The sequence below is a fragment of the Diceros bicornis genome, chromosome 7 (genome assembly GCF_020826845.1).
Source record: "Diceros bicornis minor isolate mBicDic1 chromosome 7, mDicBic1.mat.cur, whole genome shotgun sequence".
NCBI lineage: Eukaryota > Metazoa > Chordata > Mammalia > Perissodactyla > Rhinocerotidae > Diceros > Diceros bicornis.
Window position 1 is genome coordinate 56,803,398 of NC_080746.1, and position 14,954 is coordinate 56,818,351.

The window sequence follows — 14,954 nt, forward strand, 5'->3', positions numbered from 1 at the left end:
CAAAACTATAATAATAGAGAATAAATCAGCTGTTGCTACGGGTTAGAGGTGAGGAGAGGATGTGACTACAAAGGGAAAGCACCAGTGAGTTTTTTGGGGTGATGGAAGTGTTGTATATCTTATATCTTGATTATGGTGGTGGTTACATGCATCTATACATAGGTTAAAATTCATAGAGGTGTAGGGGCCAGCCCGGTGGCGCAAGTGGTTAAGTGCACGCGCTCCGCTGCAGCGGCCCGGGGTTCACCAGTTCGGATCCCGGCACTTACTGACGCACTGCTTGGCAGGTCATGCTGTGGTGGCATCCCATATAAAGTGGAGGAAGATGGGCACGGATGTTAGCCCAGGGCCAGTCTTCCTCAGCAAATAAAAGAGAAGGATTGGCAGAAGTTAGCACAGGGCTGATCTCTTCACACACAAAAAAAAAATTCATAGAAGTGTACACATACAAAAATGTCCATTTTACTATAAGAAAATAAAAATTTCAAAAAAGAGATCAAGTGTGATGATAAACAGCTTTTGTCACTTGCCTCATGTTGGGACATGGCTGGGGACTTTGCAAACTAGAGCACATACCCTGACTAAAGCCTCTAGTCTACTCCAGCTAATTTTTGCCACATTGGCATTGGGACCCAGCCTTGCTGAATCTTCTCATTTTTCAACAGAAGCCAGAAATCCAAAATTTTACATAAAATCTGATTTTTTAAAGCATTGTTAAATAATTTTTAAAAATTTTAAATTCTGTGTTGACCAACATAAGTCTGAAAAATAGACATACTAATATGCTCTCTCTGATACTGATAGATATTATAGATGTAGGTCATAGCTTAGTGCTAAAGAGATCCCTGAGTCATTGAGAGAAGACCGATAAGAGTCCTTAAAGTTGTAAGGTTTTTCTGTTATGGATGTGAGAATTATGTGGTATATTCATGGTATTTGTGGATGGCATGGGCTTCAGAAGAGAGGTGATATATTTAGGTGATAGAATGGTGGTCTGGAGATGGCACCAGAAAGGAATAAGTCAACTTCCTTTCTCCTGGCTAGTGAAAGAAGTCGTTTCCATTGGAAAAGACCTGGGGAAATAGGGACATTTTAAGAAAGATGTTCAGTGAAAGTGGTAAGGTAGTTTGTATAAACTAGAAGTTCTACAGGGCTCAATGAAGGGGTTGGCAGAGGAGTGAGCACAAGAGTGAACTGTGATTGGGGAGGAACATGACTGAGGTGGACAGGATGACGATCTGGGAGATGAATGTAGGTGTATATTGGGTACATTATGTGGAAGCAGAGAAGTTAGGAGTGGAAATCCCTTGGACTAGAAGGAGTTGCTGGAACAATATTTTGTTTTATACCTCCAAAGCTTGACTCATGCTCTTCCCTCTGCCTGGAATGTTTTACTTCAACCTCCCTCAGCCTTATCTGTCTCATTCATATTTAAGATTCTAGACTCAGATGTTTATATGTCACTCCTGGAAACCATCCCTGGCACTTCTTCCTCACCTCTTCCCCAAGTTCAGACTCCTCTTTAGTGTTCCCATAGCAGCTAGTACTCATCGTTATCTCAGAACTTACCATTTGATATTAAAATTACTTCTTTTTAAGTTCCCCTACAAGATACTGTGATTCTCTGGGTCAGGTTCCGTGTTTTACTCATCTCTTTGCCTCAGGCAGGCTGCTAGCACAGAGCCTGACACCAAGCTAGTGTCAACAAATATTTGTTAATTGAACAGAGGAATTAGGCCAGCACCTGTGTTTTGATTGTAAGATGTGTGTGGCAGATACCCTTCTTCTTTCTTCAAGGGCCACTAGTAGTGTAGGCCTATGAGTTGTTTTGTGACTGGTTCAGATCTGCTTAGGGAAAAAGCAAAACTCAGTGGCCAGCCAGCAGGTCATTGTTAAGGCCATGGACGTAGCCTTTATTCTCAGTGTCTCTTTTGTTTCTAGAATACAGTGGAAGTCTTTCTGGCAAGTGATGAATGGCAGGGGAATACTTTCTGACATTTGCATTTGCGCAGTCAAGATTTTATGTGATGCTGTTACAGTGATCCCTGCGTTCCTGTCATTTGTCTTTGTAGAAAATCTTGGTGATGAATAGATTTAAAGGGTTTTATGTTACCCAGTTCAAGAACAAAATTCTCTTCATCAAGACCCAAGTGTGTTTTATTGAGTCTGTGCCCTGGCAGTTTCTCTGCACAAATTATTCCACTGACCTTCCCAGAGACGTCTTAAAACATTTAACTGCAATCTTTCATTTTTGTGTTAGGCCGTTCATCATTATTTGACTCTCTTTGGCTGCTTAAACAATTCCTTCTGCTTTCTCTGTCATTGTAACTGAACTTTCAACACCACTATTCTTTTCTTTTAGAGTATATTCTCCAATTTCTTCTCTAAAGTTTTGCTTTAGGCTCTATTTTTATTTTTTATTCCTCCATTATTCTTTTCAGAGGACTGGAGAGTATTTTATTTTATTTTATTTTATTTATTTTATGTTATGTTATGTTATGTTATATGTTATGTTATTTTATTTATTTTGTGTGTGTGTGTGTGTGAGGAAGATCAGCCCTGAGCTAACATCCATGCCGATCCTCCTCTTTTTGCTGAGGAAGACCAGCCCTGAGCTAACATCCATTGCCAATCCTCCTCCTTTTTTTTCCTCCTCCCCAAGCCCCAGTCGATAGTTGTATGTCATAGTTGCACATTCTGCTGGTTGCTGTATATGGGACGCCGCCTCAGCGTGGCCAGACAAGCGGTAAGTCGGTGCGCACCCGGGATCCGAACCCGGGCTGCCAGTAGCGGAACGCACGCACTTAACTGCTAAGCCACGGGACCGGCCCTGGAGAGCCTTTTAATAGAGAACCTGAACTCACAGGAATGAGATGATAAAGGAAACTTCAAGTGATTACTTTCATCTTAATGTTTCTCCCTCTTCACCCTGCCCCATCCCCAGAATTGTAGGGCCTTACTTTTTTTCCAATAACTAACAGTTAGAATACAGAAGGTGCTATGTCATTCTTTCATTCATCAGACCATTAGGCATTATTAGGCATACTAGACTTGTACGCTAAGTGTGTACTACGCTAATTAGTCCACAGAAAAATGAGTAAGACAGTCTATGCCTTCAAAGAATTCGTAATCTAATCGGGATGGTACACTAAAAGTTACAAATACCTCCTCTAAGTGTCTGCTTTTTTAATCTTCAAATTAGGATAATATACTTTCCTGACAGAGTTAAATCATCACATGAGCTTCTCTATGTGAGGAACTTAGCACAGCTTCTGGCCTGTGTTACAGTGTTCAATAAAATGGTGGTTATATTGATGGGGAGATAGTAAGTACAAATGTGAAGAAGGGAATGGACATGACATCTCTACCTGGACACAAAAAGTTTTCACAGAGGAAGTAATGCTGGAGGAAATTGCATATACAAAAGCATAAGGGAATGAAATATAAGGTACATGTAGAGAACCCTAAGTAATTGGCATATCTAGGAGAGAGAGATGGAGGAGAGAAGCACAGTGAGAGATGAGGCTTCTGAGGTAGGCGGGAATTTGAACTTGATCCTATAAGGAATGGGGGCCATTATTTTATATTATGCAGGAAGTCTTAAAATTAGTTAATCAATGCTAAAGAAAATTTCTGATATATTACATATCTCTTTCAGGTCTCACTTGCCCTGGAGCCTCTGTCAGAAACTTATGACAGCTGCAATCCTCTTCCTACCACTGACATGACAGAAAATGTACTTTCATCTGAGCAGGGATTCAAAGAATATACTGAGCCCAGCAATACCCGGTTTCTGGTTCCATCAAGGCCTCATAGGCTACCTACCACCAAAATTGATGGAAAAGAGTTAGCAGCCAACAGTAGTAGATCAACCACTCCAAGGTAATTACCACACCTAATACCAGTCAGTCTGTCAGCTAAGTCACACTGTACTCATAATTTCTGTATTTTATTTGTGGTTGGTAAAAGACTAAAGGTAGTCACTCATTCTGCAAATAAGTATTAAGTACTTACTATGTTCCTGGTTTAGTACCAGGTGCTGGGCGTAGAAATTAATAAGACACAATTCCTGGTTTTGAGGACTGCTCACAATCTAGTGGGAAGGCCAACGTACAGATAAATAAGTATGACTAAGTCACACTTATAGATATCCATGAGGGAAAAGAGGAAAAAGGCAGTATTTTGTGAAACAGAATGGAGTGCAAGAAATAGATTTCAATTTTAAATAATTACGAAGCATTTGTTTTGTCTCAGGCTCAGCACTGAGCTCTTTATTTCATTGTCTTACTTTAGCCACAACCATACAACAGAAGGTAAAGCATCTGTTATTTATTTCATTTGAGAGATGAAAAAGATTTACAAAGTCTAAGCTACACTACTATAAACCACTGATCCACTTTCTGTCTCTGACATAGTGGACTGTTACCATAATGGATAATATACTGCTGAAGTTCTCCTTTATTTTAAAACAGGGGAAAGGACCACTTGTACTTTGCAGAGACCTCTGATACAATAAAGGACTCTTTCTTTGGACTACAGCATCATCCTAATTCAGGACAGAGTTTAATAGAGTCTATGACTCTGAAAGGCAAAGCCCCGCAGAAGCAGATGTTCCTTCTCAACAGTTCTGAATTCCAGCCTCAAGTTAGGACAGTTGCCAAGAGTCACAGTGACTCATGTGTTCTTTCTTCAAGCAACCCCCCTACCAAGGACCTTCTTTCAGGTATGTATATATTTGTGAACTGAGACTAAGTTATATTTATGGGGATTACTCTGCTCGTTATCCAGCCTACAAAGATACCCAAGACTTCTGTTTGAACTAAATAGCCAAATAAAAGTGAGTAATCTTAGTAGAGTCCAGAAGCTCTCACCAGTTAAAGGCAGCTCTATTAAACCACTAAGTTGCTTCCAAATAATTACTAGGTGCTTATAATTGTAGGTTTAGGGAAGGAACCATTTAAAATGAACCTGGATATGGGGAGAAAGCTTTTGTCATAGAAAAATATTAGTCCTTATTTTTTCCCAAATAATTCAAGGCAAAGAAAGTTTTGTCTTACCGGCAGCATTTACTACCACTGTACAGTGGTATAAGTACCACATATACCACTGTACCACATTCTGAAAACTATTGGTCTCAGTGGAAACATTCAGTGCACAGCAACTTCTGATCTTAAGCCTGGGAATTAAATATGACTCATAGCCGACCAGAAGTAGAAAGGAGTCCTTATGTAAGGACTTAGACTGAAATAAGAAAGCAAAGAGGTACTGAATCAGATTACCTCATGTTAGGGAGTAGTATTATAAAAGCAATTGAGCTGTACCTCACATTACACTGTAATGGTCAGCCATGTATCTCTTTGTGAGATCAAGAACATGACAGAATTTGTCTGTCCTCACAAGTAAAATTTTCAAAGTAGAATATCTGCAGCATTAGCAGAAAAGTCTTTTAAATAACTATTTGGGTACATAATTCACATTAGTAAGGATTTTTTTTAATGAAGAAAGAATCTGTTCATATTTTTTTAACTGAGATGTCTATGATCCCTTATTTTTAAAAAGTATACTCTGATTATAATCTATTAATTTTAATCTTGAATGCATCCCTAGGCTACATTTATAATAAAGAAAATTGTCCCACTATACTTGGCACTTGTCAGCTCACACTTGGAATATTTTATGTAGACCTGGGCACCAGACTTTGAGAAGATTTGTTCACTCATTAAGCAGTTATTTGTTCAGCAACTATCAAATGTCTGACGCTTTTCTAGGTGTCAAGGGATGCAGCAGTTTAAATTAAAAAAAAAAAGACACAAACTCCTGCCTTATGGATCTTATATTCTAGATGGGAAGACCAATGATAAACTAGATAAATAAGTAAGTATGTAGTGTTAGATGGTAATAATGGCAATGGGAAAAAATGCAACAAGGAAGGTGAGAGGAGGGGATGTTAGTTTTACGTAGGTTGGCAAAGGAAGGCCTTGTTAAGATAACATCAGAGTAAAGATCTAAAGAAGATGAGTTCCTTCTGAGGAGAGTAACTAGGCTGGTGAAGGGACCACTAAGAGATGTTTAGCCTCAAGAAAACAGCTGCCACGTATCGAGCATTCATTATGTGCTAGCTACTATGCCAAGTGCCTCATACACATAATCTTATAAAAACCAAGTGAGGTAGGGCTTGTTATCCCCATTTTAAAATGAAGACATAGGCTCAGAGTTGGGGAGCTCCTGGTCTATCAAAGGGGGCAACTGCTCCTCAGCTCCAGTTCATTATTGTCTTAGACTTTAAGGTGAAGTCCTCTGCTTCATTCTACTGTGGGTTCATTGTTTACCTAGACCTGCTTTTTTTTTTAATCAAGACTGTGCTGGGGCCGGCCCCGTGGCTTAGCGGTTAGGTGCACGCGCCATGCTGCTGGCGGCCTGGGTTCGGATCCCGGGTGCGCACCGACGCACCACTTCTCCGGCCACGCTGAGGCCACGTCCCACATACAGCAACTAGAAGGATGTGCAGCTATGACATACAACTATCTACTGGGGCTTTGGGGGAAAAAATAAATAAATAAATAAAATTAAAAAAAAAAAAAAAAAGACCGTGCTGGCCAACTGTTCAAGACAAAATATGCCAGGTACAACCCATAGGCTGCCAATGTGCAACCTCTTCTGTAAGAGTTACTAGGATCAGTGGATTTAAAGATAAAACAAGACAGATTGTGACTCAGTCTGAATTAATAGTCTGACCTGTGCAAAAATGGGAAAGAATAGCTTCAAGAGGTAGTCAATTCTGTATTACTGGAAATGGTACAGCACAGCTGGAAAACCTTCTCATGAGACTCTTACAGATTGGATTAAATCATCAAGTAGACAGATATGATCTTTAAAGGTCCCTTCCAACCACGAGATTCTGGAGGACTAAGATTAAGTAGACTACTTTACGAAAAGTAGGTCTAGAGCTGCGAGCATGGGAGGGATATAACAAATACATAAACCTGATTTTCTTCTTGGTCTTCATTGTACTGACATCATATCAGGAAAGGGGGTACAGACCTGAATTAGTCCCAGCTAGTATTTATGAAACACTAACTACACATCCTGCTTATAAGAATTGGAGTTTAGAATATATAGCAAGGAGTTGGAACAAAAGCCAGAAGCTGTATACCTCCCTGTGTTTAGCAGGGGCTGTGCCCACAGCATGTAGGAAATAAATAAGGGAAACATTTGTCCTGAACTCACCTAAGTGCCTTTCCTTTGTGTTCAGGAAATGATTATTGAGTTAATGTCCAGGAAGATGCCTTATGTGTAGGTACCAGGTTCCTTTTGAGGAGGGGAGATAAAGTGTTTTTGTTGCCATTTAGACTTTGGAAAACCTTTTCTAAGAATGGCTGTTTCAACAACAAAACCACTTGGAGGCCAGTGAATGGACCACCTGTGCTCAGATGTGTTCTACTTGTTTTTCTCAATGTTTATTTCCTTTTTAAAACCTGCTTTTGGAAACTATCTTAAGTACTTATTCTCATTCAGATGTAAATGAGTGATTAAGTTACTCTTAAAATATCCCCAGTCCCAAAGGAGTTTTTATTTAACAGAGATGAAAATTTTAAGCTCAATTCAATTTAATAAGTATCTTTTGAGTGACTATTTTGTGTCAGTCATTGTTTTGAGTATTGGGGTTACAATGGTAAATAAGATACAGCCCATGACCTTAAGGAATGGAAATAGACTCTAAAGCAGATACCGTACAATTATGTGTGATATATGCCGAAGTGGAAATATTTATTAAAACGTTTTCTCAAACACCTGACGTGTATACGACGTATAGTGTATCAGGCACTATACCAGGCACCAAGGATACAAAGACCAACAAGAGCCAATCCTTAGTCTTGAAGTTGATTGGGTGAGATAGACAATTATAACACTGCCAGATAAATTCTTTTATGGAGTTAAATACCCGGAACTTCAAGAGCACGAAGGAAGTATTGTGTTTAAGGAATTGAAAATAGTTGGGTATGGTTAGATCATCAAGTACCAGGGCTGTTCTCTCCCTAGAAATGTTTTAGGTATCAGTAGAATAACTATTTTAAATGGCCCTGAAATCAAAGGAAGTTTATTATTGACACTGCTTGTCAGTTTATTCATAAAGCACTTATTGAGTGTGCCTACCTCATTAAAGAACTTTAAACTATATCAAGTAAAACCAAGTGCCAGCTAGAAACTGGAAGGGCAAGAGTTTCCTATCACATAGCAAGCTTCTTTAGCCAAATTTTCAATACTAGCAAACCATGGTTTCCTCAACCTTATTGAATAAACAAGACAGCCATTTTCTGGCTAGATTCCCAAAGAGATTTCTTTTTAAATAAAAACAAAAATACATACAATGAATTCTGAATAGAATATTGTGCAGCCATTATTTACATAGAAAAAAGTTAATGCATATTGTTAAGTGGAAAAGAAATTACAAAACAGTATACATAATATACCATTTTTACAAAAGAAAAAATTTATATAAAATACGGGTATATGTATGCATAGATAAAAAAACTATAAGGAATATACCAAAATGTGAACAATCAGTATTCCTGGATAGTGGCATTAATGGGTATATTAGTTTTCTATTGCTGCATAACAAATTTGTACAAATTAATGGCTTAAAATACAACATCCATTTATTAGCTCACGGTTCTGTGGATCAGAAGTCCAGCAAGTTATGGTTGAATTTTCTGCTTAGGGTATCACAGGCTAAAATCAAGGTGTCAGCCAAGCTAAATTCTCATCTGGAAGCTCTGGGGAAAAATTCACTTCCAAGTTCATTCTTGTTGACAGATTCAGTTGCTTGCAGTTATAGGACTGATGTCCCATTTCCTTGCTGGCTGTCAGCCAGGGGCACTCTCAGCTCCTAGACGCCGCCTGCATTTCTTGCCACGTGGCCCCCTCTGTCTTCAAGATAGCAATGATAACGTTAAATCCTTCTCATGCTTCAAATCTCTGACTTCACATCCTGGAAACAGCCAGAGAAAACTCTGCTTTTAAAAGGTTTGACCCCACTAAGATAATCTCCCTATCTTAAGGTTGACTGATTTGGAACCATAATTACATCTGCAAAATCCCTTCACATCAATACCTAGATGAGTGTTTGAATCACTGGGAGAGGGTACATGTACACCAGGGGCTGGGAATCCTGAGGGAGCTATCTTAGAATTCTGCATACCGTGATAGATGCTCTTTATTTTCTTTTAGTTTAGTTGTATTTTCACATCATACGCTGAACATGTGATATTTCAGTTTGGTTGTTTTTAATTTTTAAGGTATATTTTGAACTCTTTCTACTAATAAATGCTAGATGTTTATGAATCTCTTTGGCTTGCTTTTTTTTTCTTGGCCTGACTACCATATTTTCTTTATTTTTAGAAGCGATAAAACTCTAGACTAAGAGGCAGGCGCTTGATGTCTAGTCTCATCCTCTAAGCAACTGTGGAACCTCAAGAAAATAATGATACTTCCCAGTGTTCCCTGGAATAATACCACCGGTCCTAAGCCTTTGAAAAGAAGACTAAAAACTAAAGTGGGGTCATATATAGTATAGGGGTTAAAATCATAGGATGTGGAGTCATCCGGTTATACAGCTACTGCATACATTACTTGGGCAAGTTACTTATCCTCTGTACCTCCATTTTTTTCATCTGGAAAATGAAGGCAATCGTAGTACCTATCTCAGAGGATTGTTGGAAGGATTAAATGAGTTAATATATATAATATACGTAGAGAAGTGCCCAGCACATGGTAAGAGTTCAATAAATGTTATCTGCTATAATTATAGTTGTTGTTACTTGGGGATGGGGTAAATATTACCTATCAGAGAATCTGAAGACTTCATCCAGACTTTTCTGTTAACCTACTGTGATCTTGGACAAGTCATCGAAATTTTTTGACATTCTTTTCTTCATCCATAAAAGTATAAATTTGGAATACATTATCACTATAGCTCCTAAAAGCTTAGCTGATAATAGTTGTTAGTGTTACTTGGATAATAATGACATTAAAACTGTTACAGATAGTAAGAGAATTCAGTAAGGTATCTGGATACGAAAATAATATATAGACATTACTAACCTTATTATGTACAAACATCATTTGGAAAAGTCAATGCATGCATAAAATGACTCCCACAAGGAGGTCAGTCTCTCTGGAACAGAGACTTCGTTCACTGCTCTAATGCCAGCATCTAAAACAGTCCACAAAATAGAAGCTCAGTAAACATTTTTTACAAAGTGAATGTCCTCAAGGAATTCTCAAGCTATTGGGGAAGGCAGATACGTAAGCCATTACAATACGCTGTGGTAAGTCCTATGATAGAAGGAAAGGTGCTAAATATTATAAGTATTTGTGTTGGATTTTAGATTTTCCGTATTCTGCTTTTGCCCTTTTCAGCTCTGTTAGAACAAGGCAATAAACTGCGTAATGCTATGGCGATTTCTGCAATGAAATCAAGCCCAGATACTAGCATGTTGTTGGACGAAGTTCATCCTCCTGTGAAGGAAGATTTTCTTAGTGCATCAACACAGTAAGTTACGGGATAAACATGAACCCCAACAGTTCATTTCTTAGTAGTTGTTAACATGTGTTTTTTGTCAAGTTATAGACTAAGTAATTTTGGAAATGTTTGGTAAATAGTTCTTAATGTAGTAGAAAAGAAGCCTAAACTAGGAGTTCAGATACTCAGAATCTAGACCTAGCACTAGCACTTGCTAAATATGTACATGGCTAAATTCTTTTTTTCAGTTTTCTCTTTGAACCAGCATGCTTATATATAAAATGGGGATATTCTCTCCTCCGTCTCTTACAGAAATTGAAATGAGGTTGTAATGTAGGAAAGAGCTTTGTAAATTGTGAAGTTTTATTTATATTTAAGGTAGTTAAGTCTAAAGTATGTTAAATTTTCCATGTTGAACCATCTGCATGTACTATGTCTTAGCTCATTAATTCTGATTTAGATTTCCCCCGTATGTTAGCCACTCAGAAAGTATTTCTCCACACCTTAGAATCAAAGCCTTCTCTAGGAATCAATTTAAAGACCACATTGAAGATGACCTCCACCCACCCACTGAGAATGCATTTTGGAAACAAGACATAAAAACTGATACCAGCGCCATACAGCTACTATTGGGCAGGTAAGAGCTCTTAACTAGCTTTCTTCCTTTTAAATTCTTCCTCCAATTCATTGTGTACGTTGTTAAGAGATTTATCTTCCTAAAGCAATACTTACTTAGAATAACCAAGTCATTCCCTTGATTATTCATTGCATACTAAATAAAAAATCATTATTCATTACCTATTAAGTAAAAATCCAGTCTTTAGCCTTTTACTTTTAGCTTCACTTACAGAATGGTTTCCAGTCCACCTTCCATTCGTATCTCCCAGCTCTATCCCCAACACCAATGTTAGCAGGGTATAGTGAAAAGAGCGGGGATTTTAAACAGACACAAGTTGAAATTCAGGATCTGTCTTTTATTACCTGTGCGGCCTGTGCAATTAGGCAGGAAAAAAATCAATAAAAGGAATGCAAACTGGATAAGAAGTAAAACTATCTGTATTCACAGATTACATGATCTGATATTGAGAAAATCCTAAAGAATCCACTAAAAAACTATTAAAATTAATAAGTTCAGGAAGATTGCAGGATACAAGATCAATTTACAAAAATCATTTGTATTTCTATTTACTTGCAATGAAGAATCCAAAAATGAAATTAAGAAAACAATTCCATTTACAATAGCATTGATAAGAATAAAATACTTAGGAATAAATTTAACAAAGGAAATGCAAAACATAAACTCTGAAGGCTGCAAAACACTGTTCAGAGAAATTAAAGGTGATCTAAATAGATGGAAAAAATCCCATGTTTATGATTAAGTGTAATCCCTATCAGAATTGCAGCTGACTTCTTTGTAGAAATTGACAAGCTGATTCTAAAATTCCTATGAAATTGCAAGGGACCCAGAATAACCAAAACAATCTTGAAAAAAAAGTAGGAGGATTTACACTTCCCTTTTTAAAACTTCTTACAAAGCAATAGTAATTAAGTCAGTTTGGTACTGGCATAAAGACAAACATATAAATCAATGGAGTAGAACTGATAGTCTAGAAATAAACCCATGTGTCTGCGGTCAACTGATATTCAACAAGGGAGTCAAGACCATTCAATGAGGAAAGAATAATATTTTCAACAAATGGTGCTGGGACAACTGGCTAGCCACATGCAAAAAAAAAATGAAGTTGGACCCTTACCTCAAACTATATACCAAAATTAACTCAAACTGGATCAAATAGCTAAATGGAAGAGCTAAAACTACAAAACTCTTAGAAGAAAACATAGAGATAAATCTTTATGACCTTGGATTTGAGAAGGGATTCTTAGATATGACACCAAAAGCAAAAGCAACAAAAAGAATTGATAAATTTAGACTTAATCAAAATTAAAAATGTTTGTGCTTCAAAAGACACTATTAAGAAAGTGAAAAGATGACCACAGAATGGGAGAAAATATTTGCAAATCTTATATCTGATAAAGGACTTATATCTAGAATATGTAAAGAACTCATACAATTTAATAATTAAGAGACAAATAATCAAATTAAAAATGTGGGCAAAGGGGGGCTGTCCCGGTGGCATAGTGGTTAAGTTTGTGCACTCCCCTTTGGCGGCCCAGGGTTCGCAGGTTCAGATCCCGGGCAAGGACCTAGGCACTGCTCATCAAGCCATGCTGTGGTGGTATCCCATATACAAAAATAGAGGAAGATGGGCACAGTTAGCTCGGGGCTAATCTTCCTCAACAAAAAGAGAAAGATTGGCAACAGATGTTAGCCCAGGACCAATCTTCCTCACCAAAAAAAAAAAAAAAGGTAGGCAAAGGATCTAAATAGACATTTCTCCAAAGAAGAAAGTCAAGTGGCTAATATGCGCGTGAAAAAATGTCAGTGCCATTAGTCATCAAGGAAATGCAAATCAACACCACAATGAGATACCACTTTATACCCACTAGGATGGCTAGAATTCTGAATTTTCAACTTCAAATTCCATTCCCAAGCTATCAATTAAGTGTGAGGATAGAGTAAACATATCTTCATGCATCCAGGGTCTCAAAAATTTAAATCTCTTGCACTGTTCCTCAGGAAACCACAGAAGGATATCCTCTACGACAAAGAATATAAAAAGAAAGAGTAAGGCATGGAGTCCAAGAAGTAGAGGATATTACACAGAAGAAAGAGAAAAGGAAGTTAGGGTCTGTGTCATATTTAGAGAGAAAACACTCCTTATGGGAGCAGGACAGGGCTTCATTAGGGATATTGCTTGGGGGTGAGGGTAAGTGGAGACATTCCTCCTATGTTTGACCAAATGGAAATTTTCACTTGTCTTGGAGAGTTCAATAATGAAATAGTAATAGGCTCATAGAAAACTAAGTAAATGAAGATTAAGGAACTATTAAAACGAGGAAAACTGGAAATTGTATAAGAAAGTGTAATAAATTGTACTTGGCTCTGATATAGTGTTGACCCTGAAATTAACAACAAATTGTAATATAACTAAATGGAGAAGATGGGTGAGGAGGAAATCTCTGTCCAAGAGTAATGGTATAAGAGAGTGGATCCTTCATTTTTCATAATAGTAAGTTCATAAATTATTTAGAAAAGTGAAAAATCAGAAAATAACAGTACACGTGTTACTTAGAAATATGAAGATAAATACCAGAAGAAACATCTTAGGGAGTTAAAAGTGATTACCCCTAAGGAGGCAGGCAACTACTGTTTTTTATTATGTTTTGTAATCCTATTTGACTTTTAAAATAGATACGTACATTCTTTGATTTAAAAATGTTTAGGAAGAGTAAAGTGCTGAGAGTGGGCTTGTCTTGTAGCCAAAGAACATGGGCAAATTCCAGCCGCCTTGTTTTTCACTCCTATCTCCTGCCCTCCTGACTGCACAGGAACCCGAGGCCTCTGGCCTGTGCAGAGTAGCTCTGACCTCTCCCAGTTTGTGGTATGAGTATGTCCCAAATATTGCACGGAGGGAAATGGCATGTCCTTTTAATGTGTCATAAATAGTGGAATAAATTCAAAGAAATGTTAATTTGAAAAAAAGAAGTAAACAGTGGAGGATTCTATACTCAACAGTGGAGATCTTCATAACTTTAAGAGTGTGCAAGGGGGAAAAGAAAGCAAGCGCCTGAGTAGGGGGGAACCGTAAGTGGCGAATGAGAGTTGTGTAGAATACCAAGAAGTAGAGCTTCAGAAAGGAGCAGTGCTCAGAAGCTGCAGAGAAGCCATTGGATTGGGAAGTTGTTAGTTGGGTTTTGGCAGTTAGGAAGTTGTTCTGACCTTTGACAGAGAGATTACTATAGATCAATGGTTCTCAGCTAGGGGGCAGTGCTCCCCTACCCTCCACTCCATGGGACATTTGGTAATGTCTGGAGACATTCTGGGTTGTCAAAACTGGAGGAGTGCTACTGGCCTCTGGTGAGTAGAGTCCAGGGGTCCAAAATGCACAGGATAGCTCCCAATGACAAAGAATTATCTGACCTGAGATGTCAGTAGTGCTAAAGTTGAGAAACCCTGCTCTAGATTAAGGAAAGGAACATTTATTGAGAATCTGTTTATTCTAAGAAATGTAGGAACATGATCTAATTTGAAGGTAGTGATTATGTACTATTTTCTTAAGAAATTAAAGAAGGGAGGGGCCGGCCTTGTGGCCTAGTGGTTAAGTTCAGTATGTTCCACTTCAGCAGCACAGGTTCAGTTCCTAGGCATGGACCTACACTGCTAGTCAGTGGCCATGCTGTGGCTGCCGTGTATGTGGCAGCGACCCACATACAAAATAGAGGAAGATTGGCACAGATGTTAGCTCAGGGTGAATCTTCCTCAAGCAGAAAGAGGAAGATTGGCAACAGATGTTAGCTGAGGGCCAATCTT

General features: G+C 38.1%; 1 protein-coding gene across 4 annotated transcripts in view; it reads left to right on the plus strand.

Moving 5' to 3' along the window:
- The window catches only part of C2CD3 (C2 domain containing 3 centriole elongation regulator), a 125,370-nt gene that overhangs the window by 15,294 nt on the left and 95,122 nt on the right, over positions 1–14,954 (plus strand). For all 4 annotated transcript variants that reach the window (XM_058545615.1, XM_058545618.1, XM_058545616.1 and 1 more), the window contains 4 exons: positions 3,659–3,882; positions 4,473–4,723; positions 10,420–10,552; positions 11,031–11,159. In XM_058545615.1, the coding sequence (XP_058401598.1) occupies positions 3,659–3,882; positions 4,473–4,723; positions 10,420–10,552; positions 11,031–11,159 (737 nt within the window). The remainder of the gene's footprint in view (positions 1–3,658; positions 3,883–4,472; positions 4,724–10,419; positions 10,553–11,030; positions 11,160–14,954) is intronic.